The sequence below is a fragment of the Xiphophorus couchianus genome, chromosome 13, assembly GCF_001444195.1.
Source record: "Xiphophorus couchianus chromosome 13, X_couchianus-1.0, whole genome shotgun sequence".
In the NCBI taxonomy this organism is placed as follows: domain Eukaryota; kingdom Metazoa; phylum Chordata; class Actinopteri; order Cyprinodontiformes; family Poeciliidae; genus Xiphophorus; species Xiphophorus couchianus.
Window position 1 is genome coordinate 12,265,126 of NC_040240.1, and position 22,279 is coordinate 12,287,404.

Consider the following 22,279-nt stretch of genomic DNA (forward strand, 5'->3'; position numbering starts at 1 on the left):
TGAGGCAAGTTTGGATTGCAGCACCAACACTTCATCCCTAAACTTAGGAAATAAATATGAGAAGCAGGAGGATAAATAATTGTAATAATAAAAATAAAAACCATGGTTCATGTGTTCTGATATCAACAGATTTTCTTTCACGTAATCTGAAACTTTTTTGTTGTTGTTGTCATGAATAATTGGTTGTCTGTTTCTGGAGCAACAGACAGAAAGCACTTAAACTGTCCAACCTGTGTGTGACATCATCTTTTAACAGTATGGTACATCCAGTAAACACTCCGATCGGTTTCCTCTCTGCTCGCCGTCACACCAAGTGTTCCTGCTCCTCCCACTTCTCCGACGACCCGCCCCCCTCCAGCTGCAGCACGGTGTCTGCTTCACTCTCCGCCGCCGGGTCAGCTTGGCCGTGTGACCGCGGGTGTGTGTGCTCTTCGTCCAGCGACAGGTCCGACACACACCCCGCGCTCACACCCTCCTCTCTGACGTCTCTGTTTTCCAGCTCCAGAGAGTCGGGCCTCTTCGGGGCCTCACGGCCGCCGCTGGCTGCTGCTCTGGGCGTGCCCTCCAGGGGCTGCCAGACCGGTGCGGCGGTCCCGTCCTTCTCGGCGCTGGCGTGCGTGTCGGGGGAGGAGTCTGTTTCCGTGGTGGGCGGGGACGGGATGAGAGCCAGGTTCTGGGGGTTGTTCTGGGGGTTGATGTTGTTGTTGAACCAGGCCATGATGTTGTCCAGCAGCTGAGCGCTGGCTGTGGGGTCCAGGGCCTGCAGGCTCTGGGGGTCGCTGGGGGTGAAAGGGCCCCCTGGTGGAATTACCGGTGAAAGCAGCAGCTCCGGCTCCAGCTCTGGCGATGGGAGGCACAGCTGAACAGGAGGCTGGGGGTCGGACCGGGGCGGGTCCAGAGCATAGGTGGAGGGATGTTCGGCGGTGTAGGAGCTTCCTGGCTGGTAGGAGCGCTCTGCTTCGTCCGGATCCCGGCCGTAAGCGCTAGGATGGGGGGGATTATGAGAGCAATCCAGCGCACAGGAGGCAGTGTGTTCACTCTCAACTGAATAGGAGCCGCTGTAGCTCGGCTGTTTGCTGTCATGATGGGGGTCTGTGACGGCGATCTGATCCAGAATGGCATGTGGAGTCGATGTGTTCTGGTCCGGTCTGTGGCTGCAGTCGCTGTAAGGAGCGGCGAGCGCGCCGCGGCTGCACGCCGGCTCCGGGTCCATGTAAGGAGTGGTGATGTTCCCCAGCTTCATAAGGCTGTCTCCCAGCTCCAGCAGCTCGGCGCTGAGGGTGGGAGGAGGGGGTGGCAGGGGGAGGGAGCTGAGCACGGATGGCTGCATCGCGGTGGAGTCTGTCCTGTTGGGGGGCCGAGGAGGATCCAGCAGGGAAGTGGGGAAGGAGGGGCCTCGGGCTCCCGGAGGATCCTCCATGTTGAGGGAGTGCAAAGCGACGTCAGCCAGATCGCCCACCGTCCCCGGCCTCCTCTCCGCGCCGCCGTCCAGGCCCTGCTCTCGCCGGGACTCCTGAAGCGACAGCTGGATGGCGAGGAGGATGTTGGGGTCGTCTTCGTCGAGGGAGCCCAGAGCTCTCCGGCGACCTTCTGTCCTCTCTGCTGGATCTGAAACAAACAAGAAGAAGAAAATATCTCAGTGAAACAAGGCCTGATGCACTCCACTGGATTATAAATCGATCTGAGTGATCACGGCATGTGTGTGCTTCGATCGGACCAGATTGATGGAGCAATAAAGTAAAATCCTATTTGCTGGCTGTCTGCTGCACTGACAAACCAGTTATATATAGAGGCAAGAATAGAAGTTGCATGAGTATTTGTCAAAACCAGAGAATTGCTCCCTTATAGTAAACAACAGAGGAACCTGCACAAGATTTAAGCTTTTGGTGGTAAAATGTACAACAATATGGCCAACAATATTTATGCCTTTTTTACCTTTTTACTTTAAAGTTGATCTATTCAGCTTCTTTGAAGAGGTTAGGGTAGGTCTATTGCTAAACAAAACATGTTCATGACTTTTTTGAACCAAATCATTGTTAGGTAATGAGATTTTAGTCTAATCAGTTCTGCGTTTGAGCTGTTTTAGGATCTCTTGTCACTTTAAATCCGAATAATCTGCTGCTGGCACTTAGACTGTTCATAAAAATAGTTGAGACACAAACGGAAGTATAAAAATATACAAAATGTGAGTTATGCATAATAGGTCCCCTTTAAAACTATAAACTTCAGAGTATTTTATTGAGATTTTATGTCATAACCAACAGCACTCCGAATTTGGAGGTGGAGTGCAACTTTCAACACAGCAAATCAGGCCTTTATGGAGAGGCATAATGGAAGCTATTGTTGAAAGAAAGTTGCAAAATGCACCTGTGGGAAACTTAGCAAACACACATAGATGTAACCTACAATCTGCTGTGTAGAGCTGATTGAAGGACGAACAGAGCAATAATTACAGAACTGTCATGGAAGAAAAGCTGTTAGAGGCTGCACAAGACTTGAGACTGGGGCGAGGTTTACCTTAGCAGTACCACGATCCTGAGCATACGGCCAGAGCTAAATCCAACTAACATTTTGTTACTAGACCTGAAAATTAATGTTCATAAATGTTCTTCATCCAACCTGACTGGGCTTGAGTGGTTTTACAAAGAATATTTATGAGCAAAGCTCCAAAAGATCATGACAAGTGTTCACTCTGCTTCATAATTATGCACTACTTTGTGTTGACCTTTCACATCAATTTTCATCAAGTACATCTTGTGGTTCTAAGCTCACTAAATGTGAAGACTTCAGGTGGATAAAATGGCAGAGAGTGCGTTAAAGCTGCTGCTGCTGGACCTGCGTTATCGCTCCTCCTGCTGGTCTCCGGCGTGTTGCTGCTGCTTCTGAGGTTGTGCAGACTCAGCATGTCTCCTCTGCGTCGTGGTCTGTGTCTGCGCCGGTACTGGATGTCAGCATAATCCTGCAAAGAGCCGTCGCGTTACCCCATTACAAACCGACGCAGAGCAGGTGCCTCATAAAGTAGTTCATAATGAGCAGGTGTGCAGCCGCAGGGGAACAAAATATAGGCCATGCATTTGCACTTTGTGCCAGGGAATTATGGTACGTTACCTGCGACTGTCTCTCTCTGTGATCTCCTGCTCCCAGTACAGAGTGACGGCTTCCCATCTTAACACACATAAGCACACTATGTCAGCTGCAGTCATGCTGTTGCAGGACCTCATGCAAGGGCAGGTCAGTAATGGTAGGGTTAGGAAGCTTAGCTGATGAAAAATGTGACAAAAGCTGTTTTTTTCTGAATTTTTTTGGCAACTACCTCAGGTGATGCAAAGCCAAGGTACTCCCACTCCCATGATCCTCCAGGGTAACTGCAATACAGATTCATCCAAAAGGTTCCCACATATTTTACACAGTTTCAAAATTAAATGGCTCATTTCAAAATAGAAACGGTTGATATGAATTATGGCAGACATTTCTAGGAGACAAGCTTTAAATATGCAGAAAAAAACCCGAACAATCCCCCCTCAAAAAACCTCAACAAGGACAAGAAAGGAAGGGAAATAGGACACATGGGAAAGAATGCACAACAGACGAAAATATCTAAGGAAGGACAAAAAAAGACAAGAAAGGAAGGAAAGCAAGACTTAAGGTTGGGAGGAAGGAGAAAGCAAAGAAAAGAAGGAAGGAAGAGATGAATAACAGAAAGAAATGACACAGAAAAGGATGTGATGTAGGACACACAGGGAGAAGGAAGAAAAAGGACAAGAGAATAAGGGAAGTGGGACAAAGAGGGGGAAAGACAAAGAAGAAAAGAAGTAAGGAGTAATAGAACAAGGACCAGACACAGGAAGGGCACAAGAATGAGAAGAAAGACAGAAGACCACTAGGAAAGTAAGAGAGGAATAAAACACGTAAGAAAGGATAACCAAGAAAAGAAAGGAAGGAGAACAAAAAAATTATGAAAGAAAGGAAGGAATTGAGGACACAAGGAGGAAGGACACAAAAACTAAGGGAGAAGGACAGAAGGATAGATGAAAAGGCAAGGAAAGAAGGAGTGTAGCAGGAAGGAACAGAAAGACACAACGATGTATGTGTCTTTGCTCCCAATTTCCTTACCCATATTTATGCAGGCCTGTGTAGCAGCACCATGTTCAGTGAATTTCAGATTAAAGCAACAAGAACGACACTGTTAATAAGCAGATTTGTTTCTTACTTCCTACGGGGCGGATCAGGAGAGTCGTTGGGAGCGACGCCGCGGGCCACAGACGCCAGAAACTCCTGCCGCTTCTGCTGCACCAGCCGCGCTGCGCTGATTATTTTGTGCCGTGGCGTCCTGAGGTACGGCCGATTGACCTTCTGAGCCAGATCCTCCACTACCATCTCCAGGTCCGTCTGGTGAAAACAAGGGGACAGGATAAGGACGACCTGTTCCCCCCAAAAAATAAAAAATCTCTGAAAGGTTTCCCGGTTTGGAAATTAGACAAGAGTACCTGCATGAGTTCAAATATCTCCTTCTGCGTGCTGCCCTGCTGCAGAAAGAAGCCGTATGGGTAAGAGCACTTCAGCACGCGGCGCGTCTTCAGCAGCTCAGTCACGCCGTCCTCGATAAAACGGGTGTCTGGAGGAGTGCCCTCACCTGGAACCGGACAAGAACATTCATCCAGCTGGTTCCGCTGCACAGGCAGGATCCAAACAGGCAAAGTTCAAAGACTCACGGCTAATAAAGGCTCTGCTCAGCTGCTCCATCTTCTCTTTTGCCGTTTTCATCAGCTTCTGCTCCAACTGACCCACGGAAAGGGAAAGAACACACAGAGAGCATATAAACATAAAAAGCGCAGTACATATCTCAGGAAACCAATCGCTATAGCATGCGCTTAGTACCTTGTAACTGTGTTCATGGTTCTTGAAGCGAGTGTAGTAGTGCATGAAACGGTCCAGCTCCTGGAAACTTTTGTGCTTCTTTTCTGCCTGGAAAAGCATGGAAATAAATAAATAAAAATGCTCAGTCTCATTAGAGAATGTGTAGTAGTGTATAGCACATTAAATTATGTGAGACATTCGGACATCAAATCCCATCAACGTTGGATATGAGCCAGGATCTCAGATCGTTTGAATGTTGCTGGATCGTGGGAAACTTTAAGAACTCTTATTAGAGTAAAAGCAAGAATGAGATTACTTCACTTTGAATCGGCACTTAGGCTTTCTTTGCCATTTTCCTGATTTATCTACACACTATGCTACCTCTGCTGCCATAAACAAAACTAGCTTACAAGTACTTTTTCAGGCTCATATAGCTTGCTGAAAAGTTACGTGCAAGTTCGCTTCATCTTATTTCAACTATACTACGATATTTGCACTAGAAAGTAGACCAAAAATAAATATTTTTAATCTAATTTTGTGTTTTTGAAGTGTGCATTCTTATTCTGGTTTGAGAGAAGCCTAAACATCTAAAAATCTTTTTTTAATAGCTTTGTTATCTATTAACAAATCTATTAATAGATAACAAACACACGTTTTGCTAACATGTGGATGTAAATATGAGAAAGGGAATGCATACTGTGTGAAAAAGAGCCCTGCTTTAAGCTGAGAAGAAAAGAGTGTTTTTTTCTTCTACCTCCACAGTCATCTCTTTGGACTGCTCTTCTAGTTGCTGAATGACCTCATAGCGAGTGCAACGATAGTAGCCTCCCGTGGACGAGCTGTGCTTCTTCCACTCCTCTAGGCATATCCAGCAGAAATCATATTTACACTGCATGGAGAAAGAGAAAGGCAGCAGCGTTTGTTTTATACAGAAATACAGATTTAGGGTCTCCAGACAAAAATTTACAAAATTCTAGGCTTCTGAGTTCATTTTATAAAATTAAAAACAAGAGTTTGCTATGACATGATGGCAGATATCCCTAAAGTGACCTGGAAAAGACTTTTCCAGACTATATTGAATCCTGTCAATAACCCACATGAACATCATACAATTAATCAAAATGTGTCAACAAATGACAAGGCGGATCAGAGATTGTGCAGCTTACTTTGGCACATTGCATGTGGTTGCAGCCCTCATTCTTCTGAATGGGCGACTTGCAGTTGGCACACGGTTTGGAGTTGGTCAACAACCACAGGCAGTTAGCAGCATCTTCGTACGCCTCGCTCACTCCTGCCACTGTGACAAAATCACATGTTAGCAACATTTCTCCTGTCCAGCACCAGCATTTAGGCAAACAGTCAGCAAATGCCAGAGACCTTAACACCTGTCAGGCTGTTAAAGAAATATATTGGAGACTTCCTGGTGGAAAGATCTGACAGCTGCAATAAACTGACTTGTTGTGGTTCAGCTAGGAAGATTCCTGGTGACTGAAAGTTCCTGGAAAAAGAGGTTGGGCTTACATTCCTCAGGCTTCATCTCTGTGACTTTCTGGAGCCAGTTCCTCCACATCTGACAATCACATGGCTCGTGGGCCTCGCCGAGGCATTCCCTGCGGACACGAGGGTAATAAACAGAGCTGAACACAGAGAAACCGGCACAAAACCGGCTTGTTACTTTAAAATACAACAGAAAGAGGGGATAAAATGTCTGCTTTTAGCTTTTCTAACAGCGTTAATACAAATTCTGTGGACTCTGTGTGTTTATCCATGCCTGTACAATAATAAATCATGGTGTTTACCAGCAGAACAGGTGACCCTTGCCACAGTCGACAGCTGGGGATGGCAGCAGGGGGAAGCTGTGGGGGTCGCTGTCTCCAGGGCCCGGTCTGGTGAGCCTCACCGCTCGCTCACAGCGAGCCGCGGGACACCAGCGGATGGATGGGTTGTTTTCCACGAAGGCCTGCAATACAGCATGCATGAGAGGTTAAAAAAACAGAGATAAATGTTGGAAAGCAGAGAGGAAAAGGTTACACAACACTTTAAAAAACAAACACAAACTGGACTTAAAAAATCTTTCCCTTGATTCTGATTCCAATAAGCTGAACATGATGTTTCTACCTTGATATCAAACTGCAGGTAGCGCTGATCCATCTCTCTAGAAACCACGCTCTCTATCACATGTACAGGAACCAGCTGGTAACACTCGTAGGCAGGGCAGAAGATATTGTGAGCATCACCTTCCTGAATCTTTATGTTCAGAAACCTGAAGAAAACAAAAGAAAGCAATCAATACGGCAAAAAGTAAGAACACATACAGATACACACTGGAATTAAAGGCATTACCCCTCCCAGCAGGATCTGCAAAACTCATGACCACAGGACATGTCAATCGGGTCTTCAAAGACTGAGATGGAGCAGAGACAGATGCCACACTGCAGGGAGAACACAGAGAGAAGCCACAATCATAAGCTGTTTTACCTACCAGGATGTGATAAAACTGTCCTTAAAACAATACTGTTCGATTCTAATGCACTGCATTTTTATCTCTAATCTACAGTCCTTGGGTGCAATGCCTTGCAAAAGTATTCACATTTTTCATTTTGTCATGTTGTTACCAAATGCATTTATAGGGAATAACTGTAAAGGAACAACGTGAAGTGGTAAATAACTGAAGTGGAATAGCTTAGAAACAAAAATATAAAAAACAGAGTACTTAGCTCCCCTGATTTGACAAGTCAATCAATCATTTATTCTGTTACAATTTGACCTGAAAATCGTTGGGGGCAACTCTCTACCAGCTTTGCAAAATTATATCTGTGAACATTGATCTTCAAGACTCGCCTCTCCCACCTTTAGGTCGAGTAGTTCATTTGAAGATATAAATATGTTTTGATGTAAAATGTATTGCAGCTCTGGCTGTGTGTTTTGGGTGACTGCCCTGCTGCAAGGTGAACTCCTGCCTCAGTCTAAAGTCTTTTATAGCCTCTAACAAGGTTTCTTCCAGGATTTAGCTCAATTTTCCGTTAAATGTTTTTATGAACGTAAAAGACACAGAAAGAAGAGAATAGCAGGAGGGACGGTCTTTAACCTGCTGCTACCAAACCACAAATTTAACTCTTTATAACAGGATGCAAAGGATGGTTTCCATGGCATCTTGCTGAACTCTTTCCTTATTTCTCACCGTAGCCAGGCCTTCCTCTCCTGGTGTCAGGCAGCTGTCGGTGGGGGAGGTGAGGGTGAGCGTTAGGGGTGAGCGCGGCGTCCTCGGAGTGCGGGGAGACGGCAGGGTGTCCCAGGCATTGTAGCCGGTGGGTGGTGGGGTGGGCATGGTGACGCCAGAGCGCTGGCAGCAGCCTTCAGCATCAGACATCCAGGCTTCCAGAAGCTTTTCTCTGTCCCAATCTGAAAAAAGGACAAAAAAAAAGACTTTACACCATCATTATGGAAATATAATTTTAAAATATCATGTTTCGCCAAGTTAGAAACACACCATGTGCTCGAAGTAGGGCTTCCGCTGTGAAAAGTGGAGCTTGCAGCATGTCCGCAGTCTCTACAATCAGCATGTCCTTCAGTCGGCGCAGATCCTGAATCTTCAGTCCCTCATAAGGCTGGAAAGAGACAGAGAGAAACATTCAGGTTTGAGGTCAGCTTTTATCAAAAACGAGAAAATAACTGTGCTGTGATAAAATTGGGAAAGTGAAAAAGATCATGAGAAACGAACAGATAGAAGAGCAGGAGGGGGTGGCTGTAGTGGTGGCATGGAGAGATTAGGTATTAGCATGGATTTGGCTGCAGGAATAAAGATCAAACTGGTATCTGTTGGCAGCAGCTGCTGCTATACAACTGTGCTGGTCCCCTAAATGCAAGGAGGCTGAGAAACAGGATGAGAGGTCTGGCATGTGCATGCACTAAGAACCACTAAGCTGTGACCTTCATTAAAGAAAAACCGCTGCAAAGACACAATTCTGTTGATGAAGTAAAAAAATCTATGTTAACAATGTGAAAGCTGCGATCTATTTGGTACAAATCTACAGTTTGTTCTTAGGCAGCTTGTTTACGTTGACATTGGTGTCCTCACTGGTTATAGCATTTAGTCTGAGAGTCCAATAATTATGATACTGGTCACTTTTGGTGCTTCTTTTTTACTCTCAAAACAACATTTTTCTAGAACTGCAATAACTTTGCCTTTAGAAAGCTTTGCCAAGTCATTTTGTTGACAAAATAAAGATATATCTGAAAGGCAACGATTAAAGTAAGATAAACAAACACAGTCTATGCTGCTAGGTGACATTAGTAAAAAAACAAAACAAAAAGGAAAATATTCTGATTGTCATTACATAATCATTTCAGCCATGTGTGTAGTTCTGAAGCAAAATGTGACCAAAAAAAATCGATTCCAAGATACGACACAGGTATAAAAATAACTTGATCAAGCAGGAAAGCAGGAAACCCCCAGATCTCGTGATTGTGTTCTCACCTCCTTGTATTGCGGCAGGCGGCTTTCACCGTGTGCGTCTCCATTTGACTGCCGAGCCGAGGAGCAGGAGAAAACCATCTGCGACTCCAAGCTGAGTGCCAAGTCGGTGTGGTGGTGTCGCTCGGCGTGGTCGCAAGGCGTCAGCTTGTCCTCGTCCTCCACAAAGAGATCAGCTTCACTCTGGATCAGGAGCTACACACCGGGAGAAGAGCATGAGAATTAATTTACATCGGAGGAAACAAGGTGACAAAGTTAAGACAACCTAGAGCAAGGTTTCCCCAGAAAACTTGCTAAGCCCGGTGGTTGTGGCGCTCGGCAGTAATTCATCCAGCAGCCTGCCGTGTTTGAGTTTAAAAATGATTAAAGTTGACAGGGAATTTAATAATATCACTTGATAATTATGTGTTATTGGAAAGTTGGAATATTAATATCTGAACACCAATAATAAAGTTTTAAACATTAAAAAAAAAACTTAAATAAATAAGCAATGCTAAGGCTGGTGGGGGCACAAGTAAAGCCTGGTGGCCCACCAGGCTTATAATACACTGAGGCAAACCTTTATAGAGGTAGTAGAATATTAAGAAGTATAAAAACTATCTATAAGCAGTGGAAATGTAGTGGTTTCTAATGTTGAGTTCATTAAATTAGTGAAGAAAATGATGGGTTTTATAAGATTGACTCAGTTTTACACACTTTCCAGATTTTCCATCCATCCATCCATCCATCCATTTTCTTACACCCTTGTCCCTAGTGGGGTCGGGAGGTGCTGGTGCTTATCTCCGGCTAACGTTCTGGGAGAGAGGCGGGGTTCACCCTGGACAGGTCGCCAGTTTGTCGCAACTTTCCAGATTTTTAGATGTTGAAAAACTTTAGAAAACAAAACATCATTTTCCTTTCACACCAAAGTTGCACAATGTAAAATCTAAATAAAATACACTGGGCTTTGCGGCTTTACTTTCAGGAAATGTAAAAAAGCTTAAAGCTTGTGAAAAAAGGAGAAAAGATATAAATATACTATCTCAACAGGGTTGGTCTCACCTCCACGCAGCTCTTCATGCCTGCAGCAGCGGCGTAGTGCAGACAGGTGCTGTGGTGGTTGTCAGTGGCGTTCACGTTGGCCTTCTCGTACTGGCCTCCTTCCAGTCTGGCGCCGGTCCAGCTCAGGATCATCTGTCCTCAGGAGGAAACTCATTATTATATCTTAAATTTGCATAAAGGGCATGGTGTTGTTGATGCGTTCGTACCTGGAGGCAGTCTGCGCGGCGCTGCTTGTCCCTCTGCGGTCGGGCAAGCCGTGGAGAGAGCGCTCCCTCTGGCAGCAGCAGGATCTGTGGGCCTTGGCACAGAACGTGGAGGCATGTCTCGTTGTGCACATTACGCTTGTTTGGGTTCCCCTCTTTGCTGAACAGGAACGACCTAGCCAAGACAGAAAACAGCAGGTGAAACTCAAATATTTGTATAAAAAAAGAAGTAATAAAATAAGAGTGTTGAAGGAATCAAAACTGAATAATATGGAAAGCAAACAGAAGAAGAGAAAGTCAGGATGTGTGAAAAAGTCAGGATGCTCAAGATGAATAGCAGAAGCGGTAGGAGAGGCAGTATGGTAGAATATTGACCATTTCTGTTCAGCATCTCGGAGATAATCGTCATGCTGGTTGACACATGGGGATTAAATGAATGTGCCTGTTGCAGGAGTCAGGATGTTGCTGCAGTTCTGTTTAGCAAACAGTTTTCCTTCTGCCATTTGTCTGTCAAACCCCCATTTACTGATTAGAGCCTTTTAGTTGGCACCATGCTTTTTATTTGACTAAACGGTACGGCCTTAGAAAACTTGATTATTTTAGACCCGAGTCTTTCTAATCAGAATTTAATAAAAGAAGAAAACAGGATGTGACAGCAAAAAAGTAAAAGGTCTATTTCATTGATAATGACTTAATCTGGGTAGTTTTCCCCACAGACTGTTCAGATGTAAATAGACGAGCCTCACAATGGCCATTCTCAGGTCGTATTAAAAATGCGTCAGATTATAGTGACCATCGTTGCATCCAAGTAAACATACTTGCATATAAATGTCCTCAGCTGAACAATAAATACTACATTAACAGGCCTGAAGGAATCAAAAAAATTATTTATATACAGTATATACACTCTATTAATATCTTAAATGATACAATTAGCCCCAAAATATAGAAGAAGAAGAAGAATTACTTTATTCATCCCAGCAGGGAAATTATTTCGCAGTTACAGCAAGAATTTTTTTACACAGATTAACACACACACGGCGGGAGCTGCGTCTGCAGGCAGCCAGCTTTTTGAAGGAGGACATGCGGCAAAGGTCGTTGGGACCGGGAGTCGAACCCGCGACATCCGCGGGTCTAAGGCCTCCAAATGTGGGGCGTGCTAACCCCCTGCGCCACTACAGCACGCCCCCCACATATACATAATATCTCAAAATTCAGACTCAAAGTGAATTTGGCGCTTTGTTAATTTGTTCCCTCATTTCACACCAATGTGCTTGTACAACTGCAGATCAGCTAACAGTTAAATCTTTTTTATATAAATTATGCTAATTAACAATTGTAAAATCACTTGCATATAATTTATTTTCACTGCATATCATATTCAAGAAGATTACAAATTTTCATTGACCCTTGTTTCGGCTAGCTATAACTCTTACGAAATCAGTGATTATGACCATTGATGGAACTAATGCAACCCTTAGTGACCTCTGACTGGAAGGTAATATTCAATGAAATCACATAATCATAATTCCTTACAGTAGACTGAGTGCATTACAGAAAGTAATATTAAACCACTAATTGCTAAAGCAAGTATGAGACATTCAGAAAGTTGGAATGACTTGATGCATGGACGCTGTGAAACATCATAGAATAAGAGGCTCGTTTGTGGACCAAAAGCTGAGAAATAGTCCTTTGATTTTCCGATAACTCTCCAAAGAATGTTTTTTTTAAACCAGAAGACCTCCAGGACTTTGCTGCTAGTAAAGATTGCATTCAGACATCAGTCCTGAAATCCTTTTGAGCATATTCACTCCTGTGTTTTCCACTGCCTAGATAGATGTAATCAGAACACCCAGGATGACTCTTAGTGTCAGGTCTGAACGTTCTCAAAGTTTTGAATGTTTTCCGAAAGCGCAGTCCAGCCTTTTCCCCTTTCGACCCACTTATCCCGTCAGCCACGAGCCCCTGCAGCTTTGCTCTAATCACAGCACACAGCCATTTCACTCACACAGTAATAATCGCTAATTATTCCCTCTCAGCTCCAAACCAATACCCCCCACCTCAACACATTTACACGCACAAAAGCCCTCCGCTAAGGCTGAATGGAGTCGAGTCCAACAGGGACGGCGGCTGGCGGAGGTCACCTTTTAGACTTCGAAAGGCAAGTGGTAAATCTGAGCTCCGAGACTAAATGCTTCCTACTTTGTCTCTTAACAATAGAGGTTAAACATTCTCAATGAGTCGGGGTGGTTATTTACATATTTTCTAAGACTTCCTACTCACTTCTTGTGGAGGAAGGGTTACACTTCCTGAACTGCACCCTTTTTCCCGAAATAGTTGTGTTTGTTTCTCCCAGTTTCACCATCTCAGAGGATTACATGTCAAGCCGACCCACAGGGCCGACTGCAGGAGCACGAATAAGCATGGAGCAGATATGTTAAAAATAATCTGGAAAAGGAAAACTACTGAACCCAAGCATGTCTTCTTATATTAGTCTTTATTTTGTCTGAGATTTCTCCACTTGTCTCCATCCATGCGAGCCTGCTGGAACAAAGGAGCTTTTCCTCCGATGCTTATCAGAAGCAGAGCTCAACATTCAGCACGCCTCTCTGCCCTATTATAGGTTAGTGGAAAGGAACACAAATAGCACACCAATTGATTTGTCGTGTGCAATGTTCTCAGACACAGACACATTAAGTAACTGTGGTTTTCTCCAACGCCCTCACCCCCCCTCATCCCTCCACCCTCCTCAAATCCTAAATGCTCCTGCACACATGCAGATGCACAGATAATTGACTGGCCTTTTCAAACAAGCTTCCTGTTCTAATCGTGAAAAACAAGCCTAAGAAATGTAAGGAGGAGATAAAGGCAACTGAGGGAAAGATCCAGCTGTCTTTCTCACAGCCAGCAGTTTAATAATCTCTACAGGAGGTACAAAAAGCTACAATGATCTCTCACTCCATATGTGTTCCTTTAGTTTGACCCTGGCATTTTGGCTTAAGACTTAGCAGATCTGCTTTATGTTTCCTGCCTTGACAAATGCTGCTGTCACTCCAGTTGTTGCTGTGCCGGTGCTTGTGTCTGTGTGCAGCTACTTTAATCGAATGTGAAGAAACGGAGACTCCCAACTGCACAATGCAGTGGATTAAAATCTAATAATACTCTTACAGGGGAGCTGTGGAGATTCAGCGTTGGACTTTCATTAAGTAGAGGGGACTCTCAAGAGTTAGCTTGTAAAATATAAGTAAAATTTATCCAAGAGGCAAATATATAAGTGAACTTTTTTTCCCCTGAATGCATGCTCTGAGGTCGGTTCTGTCCCTGTCTTCAGTTTGTAACCCAAAGCCCATGACCTAATTTATTTAAAAACCACAGCAGAGCATATCTATCCTCTTATGTTTATCTCAAACCCATTTTTCTAGAACTGGTTGACGCTCAACCTGAGAAACTTTTTTGTCTGTGGTTTCAAAACTTTGGTCAAGGTTCTAATATGGGCAGTAAAAAGGTAACCATAATGTCTTAGCAAATCATCCAGAAATCTCTTAGAAACAAGTTAACTTTATAGGTGATTGTTAATATAACAAGCAGAATAATGAAGACAGAGGTACACCGTAGAATCATTTGCTGAATATCACACTATTTAGCAAATTATACGATTCGCTATAATTCGATACACTTTTAAGATTTTCTGAAAGATTTTAGAGGGACTTTGATTTTGGTGACATTTTGTGACTCTTCCAAAGACTTGGATTGAATTAATTGAACTGATGGTGTAATACTGGTATAATAAATGTTTTTGTTATACATCTGTTATACATGTGCTTTGTTTAAATGTTCATTGGATGGCTTGGTGTATTTGGTTATGCAGTCATGTCATTTTTAATGTGCATGTGCAACTGGGTAAAAAATGTCATGTGTGATAGCTGTCATTTAATTCATGTGGATTTGACAAAACTCAAAGCAGGATTTAATGTATCGATAAAATTACACAGCCCTACATTGCGATAACCATGAAATTGAAATATATTATACAGTCTAATACGTCACAAGTTACTGCAAAGCTGCCAAGATTTATGAAAGAGTGTCTATTGTTGAAAGAAGGCCATGGGAAGACTCATTTGTAGTTCACACAAGCCATGTAGGCGACAAGTAACTTTAACTTAACAGGTTCAATCTTATGAAAGCAAAATTAGAAAACCACTGGACATGAATGGCTTGTTTGAAATGGTTTAAGGAAGACCTTGTTCTCACTTAAAGGAAATGCAGCAGTACAGCTTGGCTTTCCAAAGCAACATCTGAATGAACCAAAAGTCTTTTGAAATGGCCGCTATTGGAAAGATGAAAGTGGAGACATATGGCTGTAAAGCAGTACACCATGTTTGGTGAAAAGATAAAAACCACATATTAGCACGTACAACTCATACCAACTGATAAGTGTGGCGGTGGAGGGGTAATGATTGGGGTTTACCACAGGGCTGTCCTGTAAGTCTGTAATTTTGAGCTGAATGTGAGCTCATCTTTGTCATGGCGAGAGCTTGACTGAAACTGCAAGTTACCGGACAATTATCTCAAAGACTCTAGAAAAATGTAGTGCAGAGAGGCTGGAAAAAAGAAAGAGTGGAGATTTTGCAACAGCCCAGTCAAAGACTAAAACTCAGAGGAGGCTGGGAAGGATTTAAAGCGACTGAAAATGGCAGCTTCAAGATTTTGCTCTCAGAGAAGGTTTTGAACCAAAGGGTATACTTAGAGAATATATTAATAGTTGTGAAAACTTACTTTCTCCCATGAGTGTATTATCAGGTACGTGGAGAAATTGCTACTGATCAGTGTTGCCAACAAACTGAGCAGTGCACTGAAATTTCAAGAGCTGTTTTTTTGAGATTAGACTCAGACTCCAAATTATCCCTGGAACAAAATTTTATCACAAGTGCTCCCTGATGTCACTGATTATGTTTGAGGCTTTAGTTGGCAGCTTCATATCAGACTAAATAAGATTAGATATTCCCTTGTACTCAAGGCTGATGCATTTCCTTGTGGACTGCAGGGTCATTTAGAAACTCTATATGGAAGATAATCTTTTCTATCTAACATTGCAATAAATTCACTGATGATTCATTGCCTTTTACTCTGCCTTAAAAATGTAAAAAGAAGAAGAAAAAAAAAAGATCTAAATAACAAACCTGAGCAGCCGCGTCATGGCATGGCGGCATACGTAATGCAGAGGTGTGTTGTGTTGGTACTGCTCTCCGTATGATGCGTTCGGGTCCAGGCTGTCCCTGAACTGAGGGTTGCCCTCATACAGCTGCCAGGCCAGCGCCTCGTCGCCGCTCACCAACGCCTTGCGGAACTTGGTGGCCGTGTTGCCCATTGCGTCGCGCTTGCGGTGGGCCACCAACTGGGAGCTGTGGCAGATCACTCAATGCTTGCCTACGCCTCAGTCCTCCTCCTCCTCCTGTTCTGCCTCCCCCGTTCACCGCAGGTCACAATTTAAAGCAACATGTTTCTGCGTCCTCCTTCCCTGCACATAACAGAGAGACAGGCAGGAGATTGATTGGAGGGAACTGCGTGACACAAAAGGAGGACCAGGTTTGAGTTGAGTGGAAAGAAATAGGTTGCAAAGGTCGGGAAAAGAAGAGGGAGAGGGTTAAAAAAAAAGGACGGGAAGTTTGGGAGTAGAGATAAAGCGAGAAAGATAGAAGGAGAAAGCCTCAATCAATCACTGCATCGATTGATCAGCTGATGTTCTACAGCGAGGACATTATCTCACCAGACATAAAAGAAAACAGAGAAGGAGCTAGAAAGGAAGGAAGATAAGAGAAAGGCCAAGCTAGAAGAGTCAGTTAATGATCCATCCATCCATCCATTTTCTGTTCACCCTTGTCCCTAATGGGGTCGGGAGGGTTGCTGGTGCCCATCTCCAGCTACGTTCCAGGCGGGAGGCGGGGTACGCCCTGGACAGGTCGCCAGTCTGTCGCAGGGCAACACAAAGACATACAGGACAAACAACCATTCACACACACACTCGCACCTAGGGAGAATTTAGATAGACCAATTAACCTAACAGTCATGTTTTTGGACTGTGGGAGGAAGCCGGAGTACCCGGAGAGAACCCACGCATGCACAGGGAGAACATGCAAACTCCATGCAGAAAGACCCCGGCCGGGAACCGAACCCAGGACCTTCTTGCTGCAAGGCAACAGTGCTACCAACTGCGCCACTGTGCAGCCCGTCAGTTAATGATATCCAAGTTATTGATCAGTAAGTCAGATGATGAAAAGCACTGTCAATATTACCACAGCTGGCCACTGTGAGTCTAGGGGCAAGTAGCTGCATATATTACACAGTTGATACGCTTTCCAGCCACTGAAGGCCTGAGAGTGAGTTAAGCCATGCAGGACTAAAGTACCAGGCCAAATCAGTTTTACTTTCTCTCGCAGGCGCTAAACCCAAAAATCACAACTGTGGCTGCTCCCACAGAGGAGGCTTACACGGTACAGTGATCTGAAAAAGTATCTCCCGCTTGTAGGTTTCTTATGTTTTTGGAACAGTTCTATATTGCAGACAAATAAATCTTAATATCAGACAAATATGATCTCTGTGAAAAAAAGGCAATTTTCAAATGATGATTTTATTTATTGCAGGCTCAGAAAAAAGATGTTCAAACCAATCTGGATTAATGGTAAAAAGTAATCTCCCCCTAAACCGAACAAATTTGGCAGCAACCAATCAGTGTGTTTTACCATGCTTTGGAGAAATTTTGGCTAATTCTTCTTATTAGAATTGTTTAATTTAGCCACACTGGATGGTATTGGAAAATGTTCCACCTACTTAAACTCATACCAAAGAATCTCAAGCCATACTTTGACTAGACCCATACAAAACCTTCATTTGGTTTGTTTTGAGCCCTTCAGGATAGACCTGCAGATTTACTTTGGATCATTGTCCCACTAGATGATTAAAATAAGCTTTAATTTAAGGTCAGGAAATGATGGGCTAACATTCTCCAACAGGATTTTGTGTTTGAGAGAAGTGAGTGAATGATTCCTTCAGATTCATCAAATCACCCAGGACATAAAGCAAGAAAGTATTTGGGAATATAAAAACGCTTGCCTTTCACATTAATGTTGATTCACGAACGATGGCATCAACTGCTTGACCTCATCAAGCAGTTGATGCATGCAGTCCTCAAATATTTTTGATTCTCTTGGGATTATCTGGATGAGTCTATGTTGTTTTGGAGTAGGCCAGCTACTCCGGGGAAGGGTTCTTACAGTTCCATATTTACTCCATATTTGGATAATGGTGCCCACTGTGATTTGGTGGAGTACCAAAGCCTTAGGATTGACTTTGTAAACCATTTCACACCAACAAATGTCAATTACTTTTTTACTCATTTGAATTTCTTTTGAAATAATTAGCACCATGCACTGCTTTTTGAGATCTTCTCCATGTTTTCAGCCAGATTCAATCTACTTACCAGCTTTGAATGTACCCACAAAATTTGGTCATCCCAATCATTAGTAAGGGGGAAATTACGGTTTCCACACATTGAGAGGTGGTATTAGTTTTCTTTCCCTTAATAAATGAATAGATCGTTATTTATGAACAGCTTCTTTTCAGTCCGTCAGGTTATCTTTGTTTGATATGGAAATTTGTTTGATGATCCGAAACATTTAAATGTGACAAAAGTAAAAAGGAAATGAAATCTGTAAGGAGGGCAAATACTTTTTCACAACACTGCAAATCCTCCCATCTCTTCCCAACAACAAGAGAAACTTTTTTAATATATTGCAAAAACAATAACAATGGAGCGATGCAGGGAAAAAACACAAACAAGCAGCATCTTTCTCTGCTCACATGTTGCACCGTCTTTATCAACGTGTTCTGCTTCGTTTCCTTCCCGATCCTCCCCACCTCTCCCTTTTCCTCACAAACAGCTAAGCCTGTCTTGACATCGACGTCCTGTAATGAGCGGAGTGTGTGACGAGTGCATGAGTCTGTGTGTGTGCTGGGCTGCTGAGGGTATCATTACAGTCTTCATTCTATGGCCATCTGTCTGGCCTTCACAAAGAGCCCCCTTTTTTAGACTGGCTACAATTGGCCGCTGACTGCCCGGACTTGGGAACATTTGAATAACGTGGATGAGTGCCTTCCCCCCTCCTCTGCGCTGACAGACAGCGAAAATGTACGCTGACAGATGAGACACAAGGGTCAAACAGAAGCTGCTAAGACTGAGAATAATCCCAAAACACTTCTGGATTCTGTGTTTTTGTGTAAAACCAAGTAGTGAAGTGGGCTCTAACAGTTAATGGGTCAGTCTGTCTGCTTCCCTCCTTTTTGTGCGCACTAGTTTACTTCCAGTTCACTTCACCTCTGTGCATATCTTGCCTGCCTCTTTTACTAAATAAGGACAGGAAGTCTGGGCAAGAAGGAATCCTGGAATTCAAAGGATTACATGTCTTGAACTTGGCAGTCTTCCTGTAAGTTATCTAGTGGTGTAAAATCTGATCATTTAGTGGTCAGCTGGAGCTGAAACATTTGACTAATTTCCTGTTAACTAGACGTTCGTCTTTTCAGTTTTAAATCCAATTGAGAACGGAGGTCTGACCGATGTCGGAAAAATCCACAGTAATGAGTTTAATTTATTCCACAGGGCTGCACAGGCCTCATGCAACAGAACAACTGAAACACTTCATATTGCTTAGGAATAGTAAGAGATTACAGAGCTAGAGAACAAAAAAACAATTACTCGGTTTATTAGTAAGGCCAACTTGTGAAAAACTTTACGACAATCTGATTGATAAAATGCAGACACTTTAGTGGACAGTGACGGTTGGTTGCCAGTAGCAAAGTTTAGGTTTCACAACAGCAAAAATGTTTCCATGTTACGGTTGTTGCTCTTTAAAGTTCTTTTAATGAGATGCCAGAGAAGTTGCCATAGTGACCAGAGCTTTTCTTGACTGTCTGCTGGGTGGAGCAGGCCTACGGCACCCTTTCTCCATGTGTTGCTGCACACTGAGGGTAAGTTGGCTGAAATATGTTCCCCCACATTTAAAGAAGAGATGCTTAAGGTGTAAAAACGCAAATAGCACAACCCATAACTTTCATTAGGGTAACAGAAATATGTTCTTGAGAATGTGGTGGTTATACCACAATCTCACTCTTGCATATATCCAAAGCACGTATATAAAGTATGAGTATATCAGGTATGATATACTTGCTTTCACTTAAAATGGAAAAATAAGTTAGTCCTACTGCTAATATAGAATCTAACATTCTGTTTGCTAAAGGTAATAAATAAATGTTAGAAATACATTCTGTTTTGTCAAAGTTGATACATTAACATAACATTTCACTGTGCAAGAAATATTAAGCTGGTTTTAGCTGGTTAATTAGTCAGGCCTATTTACTCAGGCATGCAGCTGGCTGCTTAACAGACATGTTGTTTGCAACTTGCCATAAAAACCCAACATTTGCCCTCTGCAATGTACAGTAACACCAGTGTATCAGATGCAGCATTGCTTTCTACAGAAAAAATGTGGGTTATACGGTTGAATGAGACCACACAGGTCAAGGAGCCTTTACTCCTCGACATGCATCAGCATCACCGTTTCCCTGTTGCTAGTTCACTAATGTTAGTTCACTAGTTCACTAATGTTACTTCCTTGACCCACTTATGACAGATAATGTCCCCTGCAGGCTGGGAATACTTCAGAAGTGCTGCAGTTTTGCTGACTGTCCGACTAATTCATCTAGCCATCGCAACTTGGCTCACTCAAATGCCTGCCAATTTTTTTTTCTCCTGATTCTAACAAATCAACTTTGAGAACACAATGCCCACTTGCTGCCTGATAGATCCCAACTGCTAAGAGTTGCGATAAAGACATGACCTATGCTATTCAGCATACTTACTAGTGTCAGGAATGCTATACCTAAGTGGTGTGACACTAATAAGTACTTTGGGTTCCAAGACTGGACAGCCTATGTTTTTATCAAGTGGAAACATCTACAAGCACAAGAGTTTGTATTTTCTGTAAGCAAAGAAAACCTTTCTATTAGTAAGCTAAAAAGCAAAATGCAGCAATAGGTGAGGGAGGGAGAGGTTTGTATAAATACAGGTTGTATACAGCTAAAGAAAACTCTGATCACTCCAGTTATTTCTCATGTTTCCCATTATAAAGACTTTTACTTCAATTATAGCAGCACTGAAACTGCAACTTAATAAAACCTTGGTATTCCTTAATATCTGAAACCACCCAAGGTATGGGAATAATTAATTTATTCAAGGTTTTTATGTAATCATAGAATAACACAACGTTGATGTGTGATTTTGATTTTAAGATATAGTTAGATATAGTTAAGATATAGTTAACTATACTATATCTGAATTGCGATTCACTAAGAGTGAATCGCAATTCACTCTTAGTGAAATCAATAAATACATCAATAACAACTGCAGGAGCGTGAATGGTTCCCATCATCTGATACACATTAACTTAGTTCAAGGAGGGGTTGTTCCGCTGCTGTATAAAGTGCTGCAGGACAAAGTCTGTTTGCCCAAACAGACATAAAACTTGTTGGAGTCGGACACAGCAGCAGCAGCTGTGATGGCACACAGAGCGACTTTTAACGAAATTAGCTGGGTCGCAGTGTATCTATCAGTGAAATATCCAGGTCAGACCTCGGGTGGTTATCCTCCGAAGTATGTCAGCATGAAATGGAGCACCAAGCAAACAGCCGACTTCTCTCTGCATGTGTTTGTCCATGCGGCACCTCGGTCTTTTTTTCTTTTCTTTATAAACGCTCCTTTGTTTCAACCCGCTGACAGTTTGTATGAATCACCAACCAAACAACGGCCAGGTGTAATACATGCTGCGGGTCAGGAGCGTCGTCTTCGCTCTAACCTGTTTTCAGCTCGTCTGCTAAGCGAGAGTGTTGTGGTGAGAAATGTTACCACCCAAAAACCAGCAGCCTACCTCGGCGTTGTTACCGCGGCTAGCCAGCTGTCTCTCCGCGTTTCTTCTTCGGTTAAACGCTAGCGGTTTGTGTTAGCTCCCAACTACCAACACCACAACTGGACTGCTTCTTACTTACGCGTTTGGAAACTGGCGTGCATCAACAGCCATCGTCTTACAAATGTCATTCGGTTCTCCGGCTGCCGTTTCGTCCAACCATCCTCCCAGCCAGCGGACCCCGGCGGAGGACGACAGTGAAGATGCTGCTGACAGCGTAGAGGCGACACGGACTCTGCTCCAGCTTCACTTTGTTGTTGCTAACACAGAACAGACCGGATACAGTGCGCAGGCGCAGTTCTGACAACGATTCCCCACTCCGCCCCTCCCAACACAAGTGACGCAATGGCTGACGTATCACTCTGGGGTTCCGCCCACTGACAGAGCCAAACAGACCGCTGACTAAATTACACGAGATTTTAAGGGGAACAGGACAAAAACTATTTTTACTGTGGCGTTGATTAACAACATCAACATTTACACCAAACATTTAAGCAGTTGTTTAACAATTTTCATAAAGTAAAGAAAGCAAAGTCGTCTTCTTCTTCTGTAAATTTTAATCGTAGTGTATTAGCGCCATCTGCCGTACTGAGGTGTAAATCCATTAAATATAAAATTACTTATTTACGCTTGCAATAAAAAACTAAACAAAAACGAAAATAACTTTAAACCTTCTCATCTAATTGTGTATC

General features: G+C 43.2%; 2 protein-coding genes across 3 annotated transcripts in view; one reads left to right on the forward strand and one right to left on the reverse strand.

The window, feature by feature from the left end:
• Window positions 1–22,279, forward strand: part of aunip (aurora kinase A and ninein interacting protein) — a 954,922-nt gene that overhangs the window by 870,863 nt on the left and 61,780 nt on the right. The gene's annotated exons all lie outside the window — the stretch shown is intronic.
• On the reverse strand, window positions 68–21,886 carry LOC114156218 (ankyrin repeat and IBR domain-containing protein 1-like). 2 transcript variants are annotated; one of them, XM_028036512.1, is made up of 21 exons: window positions 21,670–21,885; window positions 15,756–16,093; window positions 10,579–10,750; window positions 10,373–10,504; window positions 9,335–9,526; window positions 8,348–8,465; window positions 8,039–8,259; window positions 7,201–7,289; window positions 6,976–7,120; window positions 6,657–6,817; window positions 6,379–6,467; window positions 6,024–6,154; window positions 5,612–5,746; window positions 4,879–4,965; window positions 4,713–4,779; window positions 4,488–4,633; window positions 4,211–4,389; window positions 3,314–3,365; window positions 3,109–3,165; window positions 2,836–2,959; window positions 68–1,608 (listed from the first exon to the last, which is right to left on the reverse strand). In XM_028036512.1, exons 2-21 carry the CDS (start codon window positions 15,941–15,943, stop codon window positions 305–307), a joined length of 3,789 nt encoding a protein of 1,262 aa, XP_027892313.1. In that variant the 5' UTR covers window positions 15,944–16,093; window positions 21,670–21,885; the 3' UTR covers window positions 68–304. The 2 variants fall into 2 exon arrangements, with proteins under 2 accessions (XP_027892313.1, XP_027892314.1); XM_028036513.1 differs by lacking the exon at window positions 3,109–3,165 and having other exon boundaries at window positions 21,670–21,886.